General features: G+C 41.5%; 1 protein-coding gene across 11 annotated transcripts in view; it reads right to left on the bottom strand.

The window, feature by feature from the left end:
* The window catches only part of LOC120056952 (phosphatidylinositol-binding clathrin assembly protein-like), a 59556-nt gene that overhangs the window by 20285 nt on the left and 25106 nt on the right, over positions 1-14165 (bottom strand). For 8 of the 11 annotated variants that reach the window (XM_039005251.1, XM_039005257.1, XM_039005253.1 and 5 more), the window contains 10 exons: positions 10794-10866; positions 9174-9276; positions 8760-8853; positions 8444-8555; positions 7099-7205; positions 6957-6998; positions 5732-5817; positions 4967-5090; positions 4282-4418; positions 2966-3066 (listed from right to left, as the gene is read on the bottom strand). In XM_039005251.1, coding sequence (XP_038861179.1) covers positions 2966-3066; positions 4282-4418; positions 4967-5090; positions 5732-5817; positions 6957-6998; positions 7099-7205; positions 8444-8555; positions 8760-8853; positions 9174-9276; positions 10794-10866 — 979 coding nt within the window. The remainder of the gene's footprint in view (positions 1-2965; positions 3067-4281; positions 4419-4966; positions 5091-5731; positions 5818-6956; positions 6999-7098; positions 7206-8443; positions 8556-8759; positions 8854-9173; positions 9277-10793; positions 10867-14165) is intronic. The other 3 variants (XM_039005252.1, XM_039005256.1, XM_039005259.1) reach the window with 1 other exon arrangement.

The raw sequence follows: 14165 nt of genomic DNA, 5'->3' as shown, positions 1-14165 counted from the left end.
ATTTTAACATGACATTTAAGTAATTTAGCAGAAAAACAGCGACTTAGTTATTGAATTCATCTGAAGATAGCCAGGTGGAAAACCACATCTCAGTCATAATAAGTACATTTGTCCTCAATAAAATAGCTATCAGCAAAGTCAATTCTAGTGGAAAAGAAGAAGAAACATGTGCATCAGTCGATAATGTTCACTTCTAGACATGACACAAACCAAGACAGCCTTAATCCATGTAACCTACACTGCACCGTCCTTTTTGGAAATATTCAATTGGAACAAATGCAGCACATTTGCTTTAAAAACGTTTTTGAAAAGTATACTTTATTCTTTTATCAAGTCTAAAAAAAAGTTATATACAATTATAAATAACAAGAATACAAAAATAAATAATTCTAGCTTCAAGTTGATTAACCTGAAACTTTGCAGGACTGACAAAAAGTAACAGTGGATTCATACTGTGACTACAAGAACCCGAACGGTGTAGTTGTAAGTGAAAAGGAAAACACAGTTAAGTAGGTTTATCTAATAATTTCAACCTTATCATTATTTACTTTCCATTGACACATGCCCCTAAATTCCAAAGCACACACAACATTACAAGGCACTCAAGATAAATGTGCCTCTTAATTTGGCACCTGCATCACGAGGTTTAAATACAAATGCCATGAATGATGAACAACAGGTGTCATAGTAAATCAGAAAAGGTCAGTTACTAAATTTAATAATATGAATAAATAAGGTTACAGTCATGATACAGACCGTTATTTTAGAGTTGCTGACAGTTTGTCTGGCAAACTACTAAACTGATAATAAGATTTCAGGAGCTGTTTCGTTAGACTTCAGTGCAGCTTTTGACTTGCCTGGCTACAAAAACTCCTTTCTCCAGTCAAACACCCATGGATGTTAGTTTCTTCTCCGCAATGAATCTCGATCTGAGTACCTCCCATACGATTTCTAGAATGGAAATACGTTCTAGACCATCTGATTGGTCCTAGAAACCGATGGATTGAGCCAGAGCCAGCACACGCGTGGGTAATGCAACGTTTTGAAAATGTGTCATTGGCTTTGATACTCTGATTCGTTAGAGATGATCCAATCGCTGATTACTTTGTCTTATACAACACCCCTCATTTTGACATCACCACAACCAACTTCAAAGATGGCAGTCTCAGACTGAGGTATGTATTTTTAAAAGAATGTAACTAGGAGGTTAGTTAAGAACAAATTCTTATTTACAATGAAGGCATACCCCGGCCAAACCCTAACGACGTTGCGCCAATTGTACGCTGCCCTATGGGACTCTCAATCACATCCGGTTGTGATACAGCCTGGAATTTAACCCCGGTCTGTAGTGACGCCTCTAGCACTGAGATGCAGTGGCTTAGACCGCTGTGCCACTCGGGAGCCCTAAAAGCAAATGATTCAGTGGAAGAATTCAATTGAGTCATCAGGCAAGCTTTTGACATTATTGATCATAGTCTGCTGCTGAAAAAACCCTGTGTTATGGCTTTACATCCTCTGACATATCATGGATTGAGTGTTACCTACCCAACAGAACACAGACTGTTCTTTAATGGAATCCTCTAATGTAAACCAGGTAGAGTTAGGCATAGCTCAAGATCTTGGCCCCTTACTTTTTAAATTTTTTACCAATGACCTACCGTTAGCCTTGGTAAAGCCAGTGTGTCTATGTACACTGATGACTCAACATTACACATGTCAGGTCAGCTACCACAGGAAGTGATAACTGCAACACTTAAAGAGCTGCAGTCATTTTTAGAATGGCATCCTACATATATCAAAAAGTATTGTATTTGGGACAAATCATTCACTAAACCTAAACTAAATCTTGTAATGAATGATGTGGAAATTGAGCAAGTTGAGGAGACGAAACTGATTGGTGTAACCCAGGATTGTAAAGTGTCATGGTCAAAACATATTGATGCAACGGTATCTAATATGGGGAGAGGTCTGTCCATAACAAAGTGATGCTCCGCTTTCTTGACATGACAATGAACAAAGCAAGTCCTACAGGCTCTAGTTTTATCACACCTGGACTACTGCCCAGTCATATGGTCAAGTGCCACAAATAAGGACATTAGTTGGCCCAGAACAAAGCAGTACGACTGGCCCTTAAACGAAAACAGAGAGCTAATATCAATAACATGCATGTCAATCTCTCCTGGCTCAAAGTAGAGAGATTGATAGCATCACTATTTGTCTTTGTGAGAGGTATTGACATGTTGAAAGCACCGAACTCTCTGTTCAAACTAACACATCCATACATACCCCACAAGACATGCCACCAGGGGTCTCTTCACAGTCCACAACAGACTCTGGGAAACGCACAATAATACAGAGCCATGATTACATGGAATTCTCTTCCACATCAAGTAACTCAAGCGAGCAGTAAAATCAGATTTAAAAAACAGATAAAACCCCTCACGGTACAACGCAGACTGTGAAGAGACACGCGTATACCCACACACACACTAATATTTTAATGCTGTACATTTTATGTTGATGTTTTTTTTATATAGTAATTATGTCTTGCATGATGTATTGTTTTATTTATGATGTAGGCTGTTGTTTTGTTATCATGTAATTGTTATATTCCTTTTTGAATCCCAGGAAGTGTAGCAGCTAATGGGGATCCTAATGAATAAATAACTGTGATTTGATTGTTGATCAACTTTACCTGATTTTATTAGTAGTCTTAACATCCAATTTCAAATTCACCAATAGCTTTCAGGAGTTAGATCAAATACACCAGGGACTGTGTATATCCACCACCAGCAAGCTTATCGAGTTAATAAGCTGTTTGAGAATGCTAAGGGTTGTATCCACTATGACCTGTGGAGAGGCCCATCACAGTTTACCCAGAGGAATCTGAATGAAAAAGAGTGTGTGTGTGTGAGAGAATCAGGCGTGTAAAACAGGCAATCCGCGGTGTGACGGGAGCTCTCACCTCCCCATGTGTTGGCTGTTGGTAGGCCAGTGGAGAGTAGCAGTGCCTGCTGCTGAAATGCAGGCTGCAAGTCCAGAAGGTCACTCGCCGCCTTGGAAGTGCTTGAGGGGGGAGGAGGAAGGGAAGTTAAAATGTCTCACAAAAGCTAAACCCCAACTCTCCCATAGCCTACTCAAAAGGTTTTCATAACGCTCCAGGTAGAAGTTTCACCTAGCAAAGGGTAGGGGTGGAACATTCTACCTACTCCTTACTCCCACCCTTCACCTACAAAAAATAAAATAAAAGTCAAAAACATTTCACGCACACTGAAGACAAACTTGGCAGGCTTGATTAAGCAGCCAAGAGGGAGAAACAGTGGAGTCTCTGAAAGTCACATGCAATCAATACCCTCTGTACCGTCATGGAGGCTCCGTAAACAGCTACCCCTGAGCTGCATGCTTTCAAACGGGGGAATGCACCCTTGCCATCCACCTTTAAATTGGCGCTACGATTTATTCATTATTCTTCTTATTTTGTAATGCTCACATTTATGTACAAGATTATTTTTAGAAGGACATTGTAGAGGTGGGTGATATGGACAAAAATCCATACCCCGATAAATGTCCTGAATTGATGCGATAATGATAAATAGAAAGTCTATAACATTAATGTGCACCAGTTTTTGTTTTATTATTATCCTGTAAACTACTACTATGGTTGTAGCCAATCACCCATATTAGCAAACTTATTTCATTTCAAACTTCACATTTCTCTATTTTAGGCTACTTATCGTAATGAACGATATCAGCAAAATGCCTGCGATGTGATCGGTACGGTCGGTGTCCATTGATCATCCCAGCTCTAGTACACTGACATGTGTGCAGCTGGGGCACTACAGAATAGTTCCACGAGCATCAAATTCATTAGGTGGGCAAAGGCATAGGGAAGAGTGGGTAAGAATAGATGGGCATGCCGATTAATAGCAATGGAGTATTTGGCTCTATGGATACATGGCATTGACTGTCTAGTCTGGCTTCAACAACCCCAACCACTACACTATTATTAATACTCCCTCAAACATCTCAAACAACTGGATGGGTAAGCAAATGTAAACATAGTTTGCATCTCAAATGGCACCCTATTCCCCACTTAGTGCACTACTTTTCACCAAGGTTCATAGGGCTCTGGTCCAAGGTCGTGCACTATATAGGGCACAACCATAAACTCAACAAGGAGCTATGATCAGTGCCTGGGCACTAAACATGTAACATAGCATTTTGGCGAAGTCAGTGGGGGAGTGATAAGGGTAAGGCCTAGGAGAGAATGGGTGCTCTAACCCGTTTGTGGAGCTGGGTGTGGAGAACAGGTCGATGGCCGGTGCTGTGTTGATGGTTCGTCCGTCAGTGGACACAGGGGAGGCAACCGTGGTGGCATAGGAAGAATGACCGTTCTGGAGTTCCTTCAGACGCTGCTCCTAGGTGGAACGGGCAAAAGTCAACAAAAACAAGCACCCGGGCCTACCTACAGTACACTGGCCAGCTGACATTTTCTGAGAGCATGTATTTTGACTCAATTTTTAACCAAGGTGGTGGGGACTCCATGGCCTGATGATCTCAGGAGAGCAACTTATTAGCTAAAAAAATATCCCTTCTTTGGATGACCTCGGGCTTGATGCTTGGTTGGTTACCATAGCATTAATTTAGATTAAAACGAGACCAAAAACCTCATTGAAGACTTGATCGCTGTAGTGTGAATACTGCTCAATAAAATGTTAGACCAAGTTAACGGCAGCTTATCCACTCCAAAACAAAATAAAGAACAACGACATTGCCTTTCCCCCCCAAAGGCAGAAAATCATTTAATTTTTGTTCATTATCACTGAATGTTCTACAGATGCTGCTGACCAGTCAGCACAGATTAAACCCAGTAGGGCAATAAGCCGAGAGGATAGTTGAAGGGGGAGAGCGAGAGAGATCAGACAGTCAGAGATAGCGAGAGGAGCACACTGAAAGGAAAATGTACCTTCAGCGCTTTTAGGCGAGCCTGCTCTTCCTCCAGAGCTGCCTGCTTTTCCCTCTCGTCCACTTTGGTGAAAGATATGCCCGTGTTGGCCAGAGAAGAGACAGCGTTGGAGAGAGTGCTAGCCCTGGATGGACAGAGACATAGGAAGAGAGAGAGACAGGGGTCAGTTAGTGGGGGCTATGGTAAAACTGTTTACTGACCATTGTCAAAAGTGCTGTGTTGTTCTACAAGCTCAGTGAAAGAAAGTGGCACATATTTTTACAACTGCACTTAGATACAGGCTACAATAGTAATAGGAGGTTGAAATAAAATAGAAAGGATTCTGCTTGACAGGGATAGTTTATAACACACCTTTCCCACTAAACACAAAACCTGAATCAGCACTGATGGTACGTGCATATTATTATAGTACATTGAAAGACACAAAAAGCAAACTAAATCAAATGCGCCTGGCATTAGCCACAGACAAGTAGGTCTTTATTAACAATATAGGACTTTCATAAATTGAGGGTAAGAACACTGCAACTGTGGCTCCCGGAGCATTCGTCAATATTTTCTCGGAAACAACTGGCAAAACACACAGAAAGGAAAAGCATACTTTGGACCGCAGTACAAAAACATATTGTTGAGATTTCTACCCACCAACAAACACTTCAGCTCCAGCTCACACCCACTTGCTAAATTTGGTACCTGAGCAAAACAGGCTTTGTCTGACTGGACTGTATTGAATAGGCAGTGAATAAATGGAATGGAAAATAACAGTACCTGCTGGCTGCTGTGGAATCTTTCACCTTCTTTCCTTCTAAAGAAGCCAAATGCTGCTCTAAGGCATCCAAGAGGCTACTGGGGGCCTATTAAAATGGAAACAAATAGTGAGTTCAAAGGTTGGGGGGATTTATGCAATCACAAAGGTGTAACAGCAGACAGAAACACAAACAGTAAGCATGCCTAGTTATTTCACAATGCACACGAAGAAAACAAACTACCCTTACAAACACTTAAAAAGAGTGGGATACAGATACTTACACAAACTGTAATCTGAAGATGGAACGTTAAGGAAAAATACAGAATATAAAGGTGGCAATTATCAGCGATGATAAAGATCAGCGATGATAACGTTTTGGGGGAAAGGTACTAGCTAAAGGCATTATTTAAAATCCAAAACAGTCCTAATAAAATACAAATCACAAAATGAATGCCCTTGCAAAATACTGTTTGTCTCGCTAAAGCACCATCTGAACATGGTGATAAGAAAAGTAAAAACATAATACCATTTTATTCTAAGACTGGATATGCAAGCGAGAGATGTAGCTAACCCCATACAACATGTGGCCCTTCTTGAAAGGTGACATGAAACAGTACAATAGCATACAGTGTTTATATGCTTTTCAATGTATACAATGTATCCATTTTCAATGTATACAAAGTGGAAGTATATTTTTCCTTTTATTCCTTTCATCTCAGGTCTAGCCTACTCAGTATATGCCTTGACAAAGGTCGATGTTAACACCTTTATGTGCTGTATGCCGTGCAAGGTAAGGTGAGAGGGAGTCCCTGTTCGAATGCAAATAAAGTGCACCCTTCCTTCCTCAATCACAGATCTAGAAGTGATTGGAGAGATGAGGGCAAGGTTATCAACCTACTGCTTTCATCAATCCAACCAAATCAGATTTGTGATTTGATTACTTGAAGGAAAGAAGCATTTAGAAAGTATTTGGGCAGGGCCTGAGTCTGGCGTTTCCTTTAGTAGGGGGCCACATGCAGTGTGCGCCCAAGAAAGCAATATATGATAGCTAGGGCTGTGCAGAGGTAACCATTTAGAAGGTCTGAAACTGCAGGAGGTGGCAGGGTGGTGAGAGAAGCCGGCAGCCAGCACACTGAGGAGCGTTGAAATAAAGTCAAGCCGAGGGGTTCAGCAGAGCTCTATCTCAGACCCTCTGCACTTTCGGGCCACAGAGATACGAAATCAATAGATAGCATCAGGTCTTACCTGGGAGAGGTCTGGGATGTCCCCTCGATCAATCCCTACTTGCTGCAAGGAAAGAGGGAGGAGGGTCAAGATAACATGGAGTAAAAGTGAATGTAGGAGTAAAAAATCTGATCACACAGAAGTTAGCAAGGTTGGATCTTACCGCCGCTACTTTAAGGAATTCAGAGATTCTTGTCATTCTAGTGAGGAATTTCTTGTAGATGTCAAGGCCCTCTTTGCATTGAGTTTTCTTCATGTCAAAGTACTTCTCTGTGAAGTGAAAAGAGTAACATGATAATGAAGCACTGGAACTTAAATGTCATCAAATAAGGATAAACTATCAAACTGTATCAAATTAATCAAACTGCCTTTGCAAATTAATGGAGGAGGTGCTAACTATTCCATAGTATAATTCTAAATATTACACTTTTCTCCAATCAGAAAATCGTCCCTTAAAATGTAGATGTCTGCAGGAAGTATACAAACTCTCCAAAGGGGTGCATGAATCCTAAACATGTCTCACTAGCTGGTAAACGTTCCACTGATGTTTGCTCATATCCAATTTGCTCCTCCACCCCCCACAGGCCTGCTCAGTCTCCCAAAAGGAACAAGGCTCTCATCTGAGTGAGAGAGGCATACATCCTCATAGCAGAGAATACAGCCTTGACATGCATGTAATGACCAGCAATTTATCATAGTCTAGGAACCAAGTGCAATTCTCTAACTCCAGTCTAATGTCCAGCTTTGTGGAGAAATAGAATGTTAGTGTTCTGGAATTTCTATTTCCAATGTTATTGACATTATTTTCATTTCCAACTTGTGCACTGAACTACATGTGCACAGAACTACATGTGCACGGAACTACATGTGCACGGAACTACATGTGCACGGAACTACATGTGCACGGAACTACATGTGCACGGAACTACATGTGCACGGAACTACATGTGCACGGAACTACATGTGCACGGAACTACATGTGCACGGAACTACATGTGCACGGAACTACATGTGCACGGAACTACATGTGCAAACAGATATGCAGAGTAGTCGAATAGACTGTGTGCAAGATCAGTCTCTCCACCAGCATTGGGCGCAATTTCATTTTAACACAGTCCCTTCAGGAAACTCATTTAGAATGAATTGGAAACTAGATTTCTTCCCCAAAGTGTTTCAGACATTGAATAGAATGTCTGAATTTCAAAAGGCAATTTAACCAACCTACAGACCTTATGTCACCTTGCAAACCCAGTTCACTAAAACAAAGCAGAGCAGTAGTAGAACACTGTCGTTTATTGGCCCTCGTTAAGTTAACCTGATAGCATGGAGCAGGCTGATAATGAGTTGTGTAAAAAAAATTGAGGCCAGAGATACAGTATCAACCCAGAACGACAGGGTGCAAAGGTGTCTCTGCATCAGCGCTGCTCCATGGTTACGATGATATGGCAATAATGACTTGGTTTTGGCAGGCCAGAGCCTCTTGAGAGCCAGAAGGCAGAAGTACTTACCCAACAGGTTAATAATGCCTTCGTTGTAGGCCGCAAACAGTCGAATGGCATCTTTGAACAGAAGCATGAAGGCCGCGTTTATCACTCCGTTGGTAAGCTCATTGGCGTTGACCTGGAGATGGAGTGGGGATCCAAAGCAGACCAATTGAATTGACAGACGACCCATCAAGCATTCTCATTGGTCTGACTCAGCGGTAACTCCCAACCACACGACAGGGCTACTCATTCGCCGACAGTTTTTTTGCAATACTGTCATATTCGAGAGCTGGAGCGTTTATTCAGGCCATAGCAGTATAACAAGTTACAAGGAACTTACATTGAAATCAAGTAGTGCATCCATCTGATTTTGGATAATGGGTAGGGTCTTCAGTAACTTCTCTGTGTTCATGGTTCTCATAACGCCATCCGCCCTTGGGGAAAGATAATATTCCAATCATTAGCGGCCCAATACTATTGATGTTGGATTGTCAATGTCATGAAGCATGCAACCTAAAATAATGAATTTGAATTAGGCTTAGTGAACAACACTACACTTACTCAGATGCCCAATCCCAAATCAACCCCTACACCATATGCACTTCATGCAGGAGTAAGCAATATACCCAAAAATGTATCCAAAACACACTTCCCAGGTGTCGACTGCACATTGTGTATACAATATAGGAGAGACTAGGTAGATCTGAGCCGGATGCTATAAGAAAACATTTGAACAGAGAATTAAAGTCCTTACCCTCGTTTTACTTTGGTGAAGTCAAAAGCGACCTGTCGATACGATACAGCCTTCTCGTTCAAGTAGCGACTATACCTCCTTATGAACGTTGACATGTCATAGCCTGAAAAAGACAATAGGGAAATAAATGTTTTAGCATGAGGTGCATCTTGATGGTGATACACATCTCACTGTAGAACTGCCACATAATCACCTTTTCAAACAACTAGCCTATACTCTTAACTGTTTATTTGGGGAACTAAGTGATACAATAAGCAGAGGCAAATTCTTTCCATTGATTTTGGAAATGAAGACGACTTCAGAGTTTATTGGTGGATATAGGGGTAACTGACTAAATAAAATAAATACTAACAAAGTGTCTTAATAGGGCGTTGGGCCACCACGATCCACCAGAACAGCTTCAATGCACCTTGGCATAGTTTCTACAAGTGTCGAACTCTACTGGAGGATGCAACACCATTCTCCACGAGACATTCCATAATTTGGTGTTTTGTTGGTGGAAAACGCTGTCTCAGGCGCCGCTCCAGAATCTCCCATCAATGTTCATTTGGGTTGAGATCTGGTGACTGAGACGGCCATGGCATATGGTTTACATCATTTTCATGCTCATCAAACCATTCAGTGACTACTCGTGCCCTGTGGATGGGGGCATTGTCATCCTATGGGGGCACAGCCATTGTAGCAAAAAAGAATGGGCAACGGCATTTTTTATATATGGTCTGTCCCGTATTTTCTTCTAAAGTAAAGGCCCAACAGGCTGTCTTTGACAGCTCACGATCTTGTAGATTTCTGTCATGAGTGCTATACTCCCCAACCAAGTCATCATCCTTAAACAAACTGACAGCTCCCTATTACCGTAATTTATCAGTAACACAATCTGGCAAAAGGAATGTGGGTTATTATGATTAGCGATGCTTACTCCACCATTATACTCCCACTGGTCTGGGCTGCCATGCATCTTGTTAACATTTATTTTTATTTAAACTTTATTTAACTTGGCAAGTCAGTTAGAAAAAATTATTATTTACAATGTCAGCCTACCGGGGAACAGTGGGTTAACTGCCTTGTTCAGGTGCAGAACGTCAGAGTTTTACCTTGTCAGCTCGGGGATTCGATCCAGCAACCTTTCGGTTATTGGCCCAACGCTCTAACCACTAGACTACCTGCCGCCCCATGGGACATATTTACCTTGAGTAAATAAATTCTGCTGCGTTTGATGTGAGCGGAGAGTCTGCCATGAATCCTTAAACATTCCATTGGGAATAGAGCGGAGGGGAAAAAGGCAGGGCCGTCAAAAAGAAAATTTCTCCACTCCTCTCAGTCTTGCAAGTCTCAATATTGCCTGTTGTCGTGTGCCCGCACACGTTTAGTAGGCAAAAGTTACGGAACGTTGCAGTTCTAGAATAGAGCTGACGTGATTCCTTATTCTATTTCAAATGTATTTTCTAGAAGAAGCATGCCTATTTGAATGTTCAGTGACATTGTTCCCTGCTGAACGCAGCCCTGTTGATTGACCTGAGAGAATAGACCTTAAGATACTGTATGAGCTCAAATGCTCCAGTGAAGACGATACTGAGCCTGTGATAAAATGCAGAGTGCTGCAGAGCTGACTTCACTCACCTTGTAGGCCACTTTTGTCCAAAAAGTTGAGGTTAAAAAGCGTGTTCCTTGAAGCCAGGTACTGTATAAATCTCTGCAACACAGAAACATGTGTAAAAACTTTTTGCAATACAAAAGGAACTCCTAGATTGCCAATAATTGCATTCACCAACAGCAATTGAAAATGCATAGCAATGTTACATACAGTTGAAGTCGGAAGTTTACATACACCTTAGCCAAATACATTTAAACTCCGTTTTTCACAATTCCTGACCTTTAATCCGAGTAAAAATTCCCTGTCTTAGGTCAGTTAGGATCACCACTTTATTTTAATGTAAAATGTCAGACTAATAGTAGAGAGAATTATTTATTTCAGCTTTTATTTCTTTCATCACATTCCCAGTGGGTCAGAAATTTACATACACTCAATTAGTATTTGGTAGCATTGCCTTTAAATTGTTTAACTTGGGTCAAACGTTTTGGGTAGCCTTCCACAAGCTTCCCACAATAAGTGAATTTTGGCCCATTCCTCCTGACAGAGCTGGTGCAACTGAGTCAGGTTTGTTGCCTCCTTGCTCACACATGCTTTTTCAGTTCTGCCCACAAATTTTCTATGGGATTGAGGTCAGGGCTTTGTGATGGCCACTCCAATACCTTGACTTTGTTGTCCTGAAGCCATTTTGCTACAACTTTGGAAGTATGCTTGGGGTCATTGTCCATTTGGAAGACCCATTTGCGACCAAGCTTTAACTTTCTGACTGATGTCTTGAGATATTGCTTCAATATATCCACAATTTTCCCTTCCTCATGATGCCTTCTATTTTGTGAAGTGCACCAGTCCCTCCTGTAGCAAAGCACCCCCACAACATGATGCTGCCATACCCGTGCTTCATGGTTGGGATGGTGTTCTTCGGCTTGCAAGCATCCCCCATTTTCCTCCAAACATAACGATGGTCATTATGGCCAAACAGTTCTATTTTTGTTTCATCAGACCAGAGGACATTTCTCCAAAAAGTACAATCTTTGTCCCCATGTGCAGTTGCAAACCGTAGTCTGGCTTTATGGCGGTTTTGGAGCAGTGGCTTCTTCCTTGCTGAGCGGCCTTTCAGGTTATGACAATATAGGACTCGTTTTACTGTGGATATAGATACTTTTGTACCTGTTTCCTCCAGCATCTTCACAAGGTCCTTTGCTGTTGTTCTGGGATTGATTTGCACTTTTTGCACCAAAGTACATTCATCTCTAGGAGACAGAACGCGTCTCCTTCCTGAGCGGTATGACGGCTGCGTGGTCCCATGGTGTTTATACTTGCATACTATTGTTTGTACAGATGAACGTGGTACCTTCATGCGTTTGGAAATTGCTCCCAAGGATGAACCAGACTTGTGGAGGTCTACAATTTTTTTTCCTGAGGTCTTGGCTGATTTCTTTTGATTTTCCTATGATGTCAAGCAAAGAGGCACTGAGTTTAAAGATAGGCCTTGAAATTTGGAATTTACCAAGCTGTTTAAAGGCACAGTCAACTTAGTGTATGTAAACTTCTGACCCATTGGAAATGTGATACAGTGAATTATAAGTGAAATAATCTGTCTCTAAACAATTGTTGGAAAAATGACTTGTCATGACGTGTCATGCACAAAGTAGATGTCCTTACTGACTTGCCAAAACTATAGTTTGTTAACAAGAAATTTGTGGAGTGGTTGAAAAACGAGTTTTAATGACTCCAACCTAAGTGTATGTAAACTTCCGACTTCAACTGTAAGAGCATCTTCTCAAAAGAAGAAGTATGATAGAATTATGTAATTTGTCACTGGATACTGCTTCACTTAAAACCAGTGTTAAATGGATTTCAAAATACCTTAACACCACTAATAGACTGTGTTTACACAGACAGCCAAATTCAGATGTTTTGCCCAATTAATGGCAAAAGTTGACACCTAATCATTCCAGCATTTCTTTATTTTTTTTTACTATTTTCTACATTGTAGAATAGTGAATACATCAAAACTATGAAATAAAACATATGGAATCATGTAGTAACCAAAAGAGTGTTAAAAAAATCAAAATGTATGTTATATTTCATATTCTTCAAAGTAACCACCCTTTGCCTTGATGACAGCTTTGCACACTTGACATTCTCTCAACCAGCTTCATGAGGTAGTCATCTGGAATGCATTTCAGTTAACAAGTATGCCTTGTTAAAAGTACATTTGTGGAATGTCTTTCCTTCTTAAAATGTGTTTGAGCTAGTGGTGTAACGAACCGTAGTTGATCCGTACAGATCACCCCCCACGGTTCGGCACGCATGTGAACCACGAATCAATTGCAAAGTTTAACCATCATAGTGTGAAATACAGTTTTACTGCCGCTGTTACTTTTTAAAGTAATAATTCCCTATATCTCAATGCAGAGTTGCAGTGAAAAGATAGACAAGACAGATGTGTGCTGTGTTTTATTCTGAAGCCTAAAGGTTGATTTGATTATTTTTTTAAAGCAGTTGTGTGTACTGTTCACGTGAACAGGGCATGTTGAATCCCAACAAATCAATCATGGATGCTCGCGTTGAAAAAAAGCGCAGTGACAGCCATGGCTAGCGGAGGAGCTGAAGAACTGGAAAAGCCTCCTGCTTCATTTAAGTCTCATGTATGGGAGCATTTTGGCTTCCCTGTCAAATATGATGGCGGATGAAGGGTGGTGGACAACACCATTACGGCGTGTAGGCATTGTGCCACAAGAAAGCCATATGATCATGGAAATACATTGAGCATGGCCACACATTTAAAGCGTCATCACCCTGGTGTGTCAGTGACAGGAGCCATCTCAGCCAAGAGACAACAACTTCTCACTGCGACATTTAAGCAGCCCTTTGCTGCAGAATCAGACCGGGCTAAAGCCATCACCAAATCTATTGGGATGTTTATCGCTGCAGACATGAGGCCATACTCTGTTGTGGAAAACAAGGGTTTAAAAATATGGTGAAAGTGCTTGAGCCACGCAACGAAATCCCCTGGCGCAACAACTTCAGTATGAAGATCGTGCCAGATCTTTATGAACAGGAAACTATCAAAATTGTCGACAAATTATCCAAGGAATCCTCTGTTGCCCAGACGGGTGGACCTCCAGGAAAATGGAAAGCTACGTGACTGTGACTGCTCACTACACCACAGAGGAGCGGGAGATGTGAAGTCCGGTGCTACAGACACGCCCCTATGAGAGTCACACAGGCACAAATCTGGCGCAGGTACTGCTTGGAGCAGTAGCAGAGTGGAAGGTAGAGAGGCCCAATAACAATATCCCAATCACCACAGATAATGCCAAGAACCAGGTAAATGCAGTGATAGAAGCTGGACTGGGGCCACAGATAGCTTGCTTTGCACATGTGATCAATTTAGC

This window comes from Salvelinus namaycush, chromosome 12, assembly GCF_016432855.1.
Source record: "Salvelinus namaycush isolate Seneca chromosome 12, SaNama_1.0, whole genome shotgun sequence".
NCBI classification, from domain to species: Eukaryota; Metazoa; Chordata; class Actinopteri; order Salmoniformes; family Salmonidae; genus Salvelinus; species Salvelinus namaycush.
The sequence above is the reverse complement of the archived record's forward strand: the minus strand, read 5'-3'. Positions and strand labels throughout refer to the sequence as shown.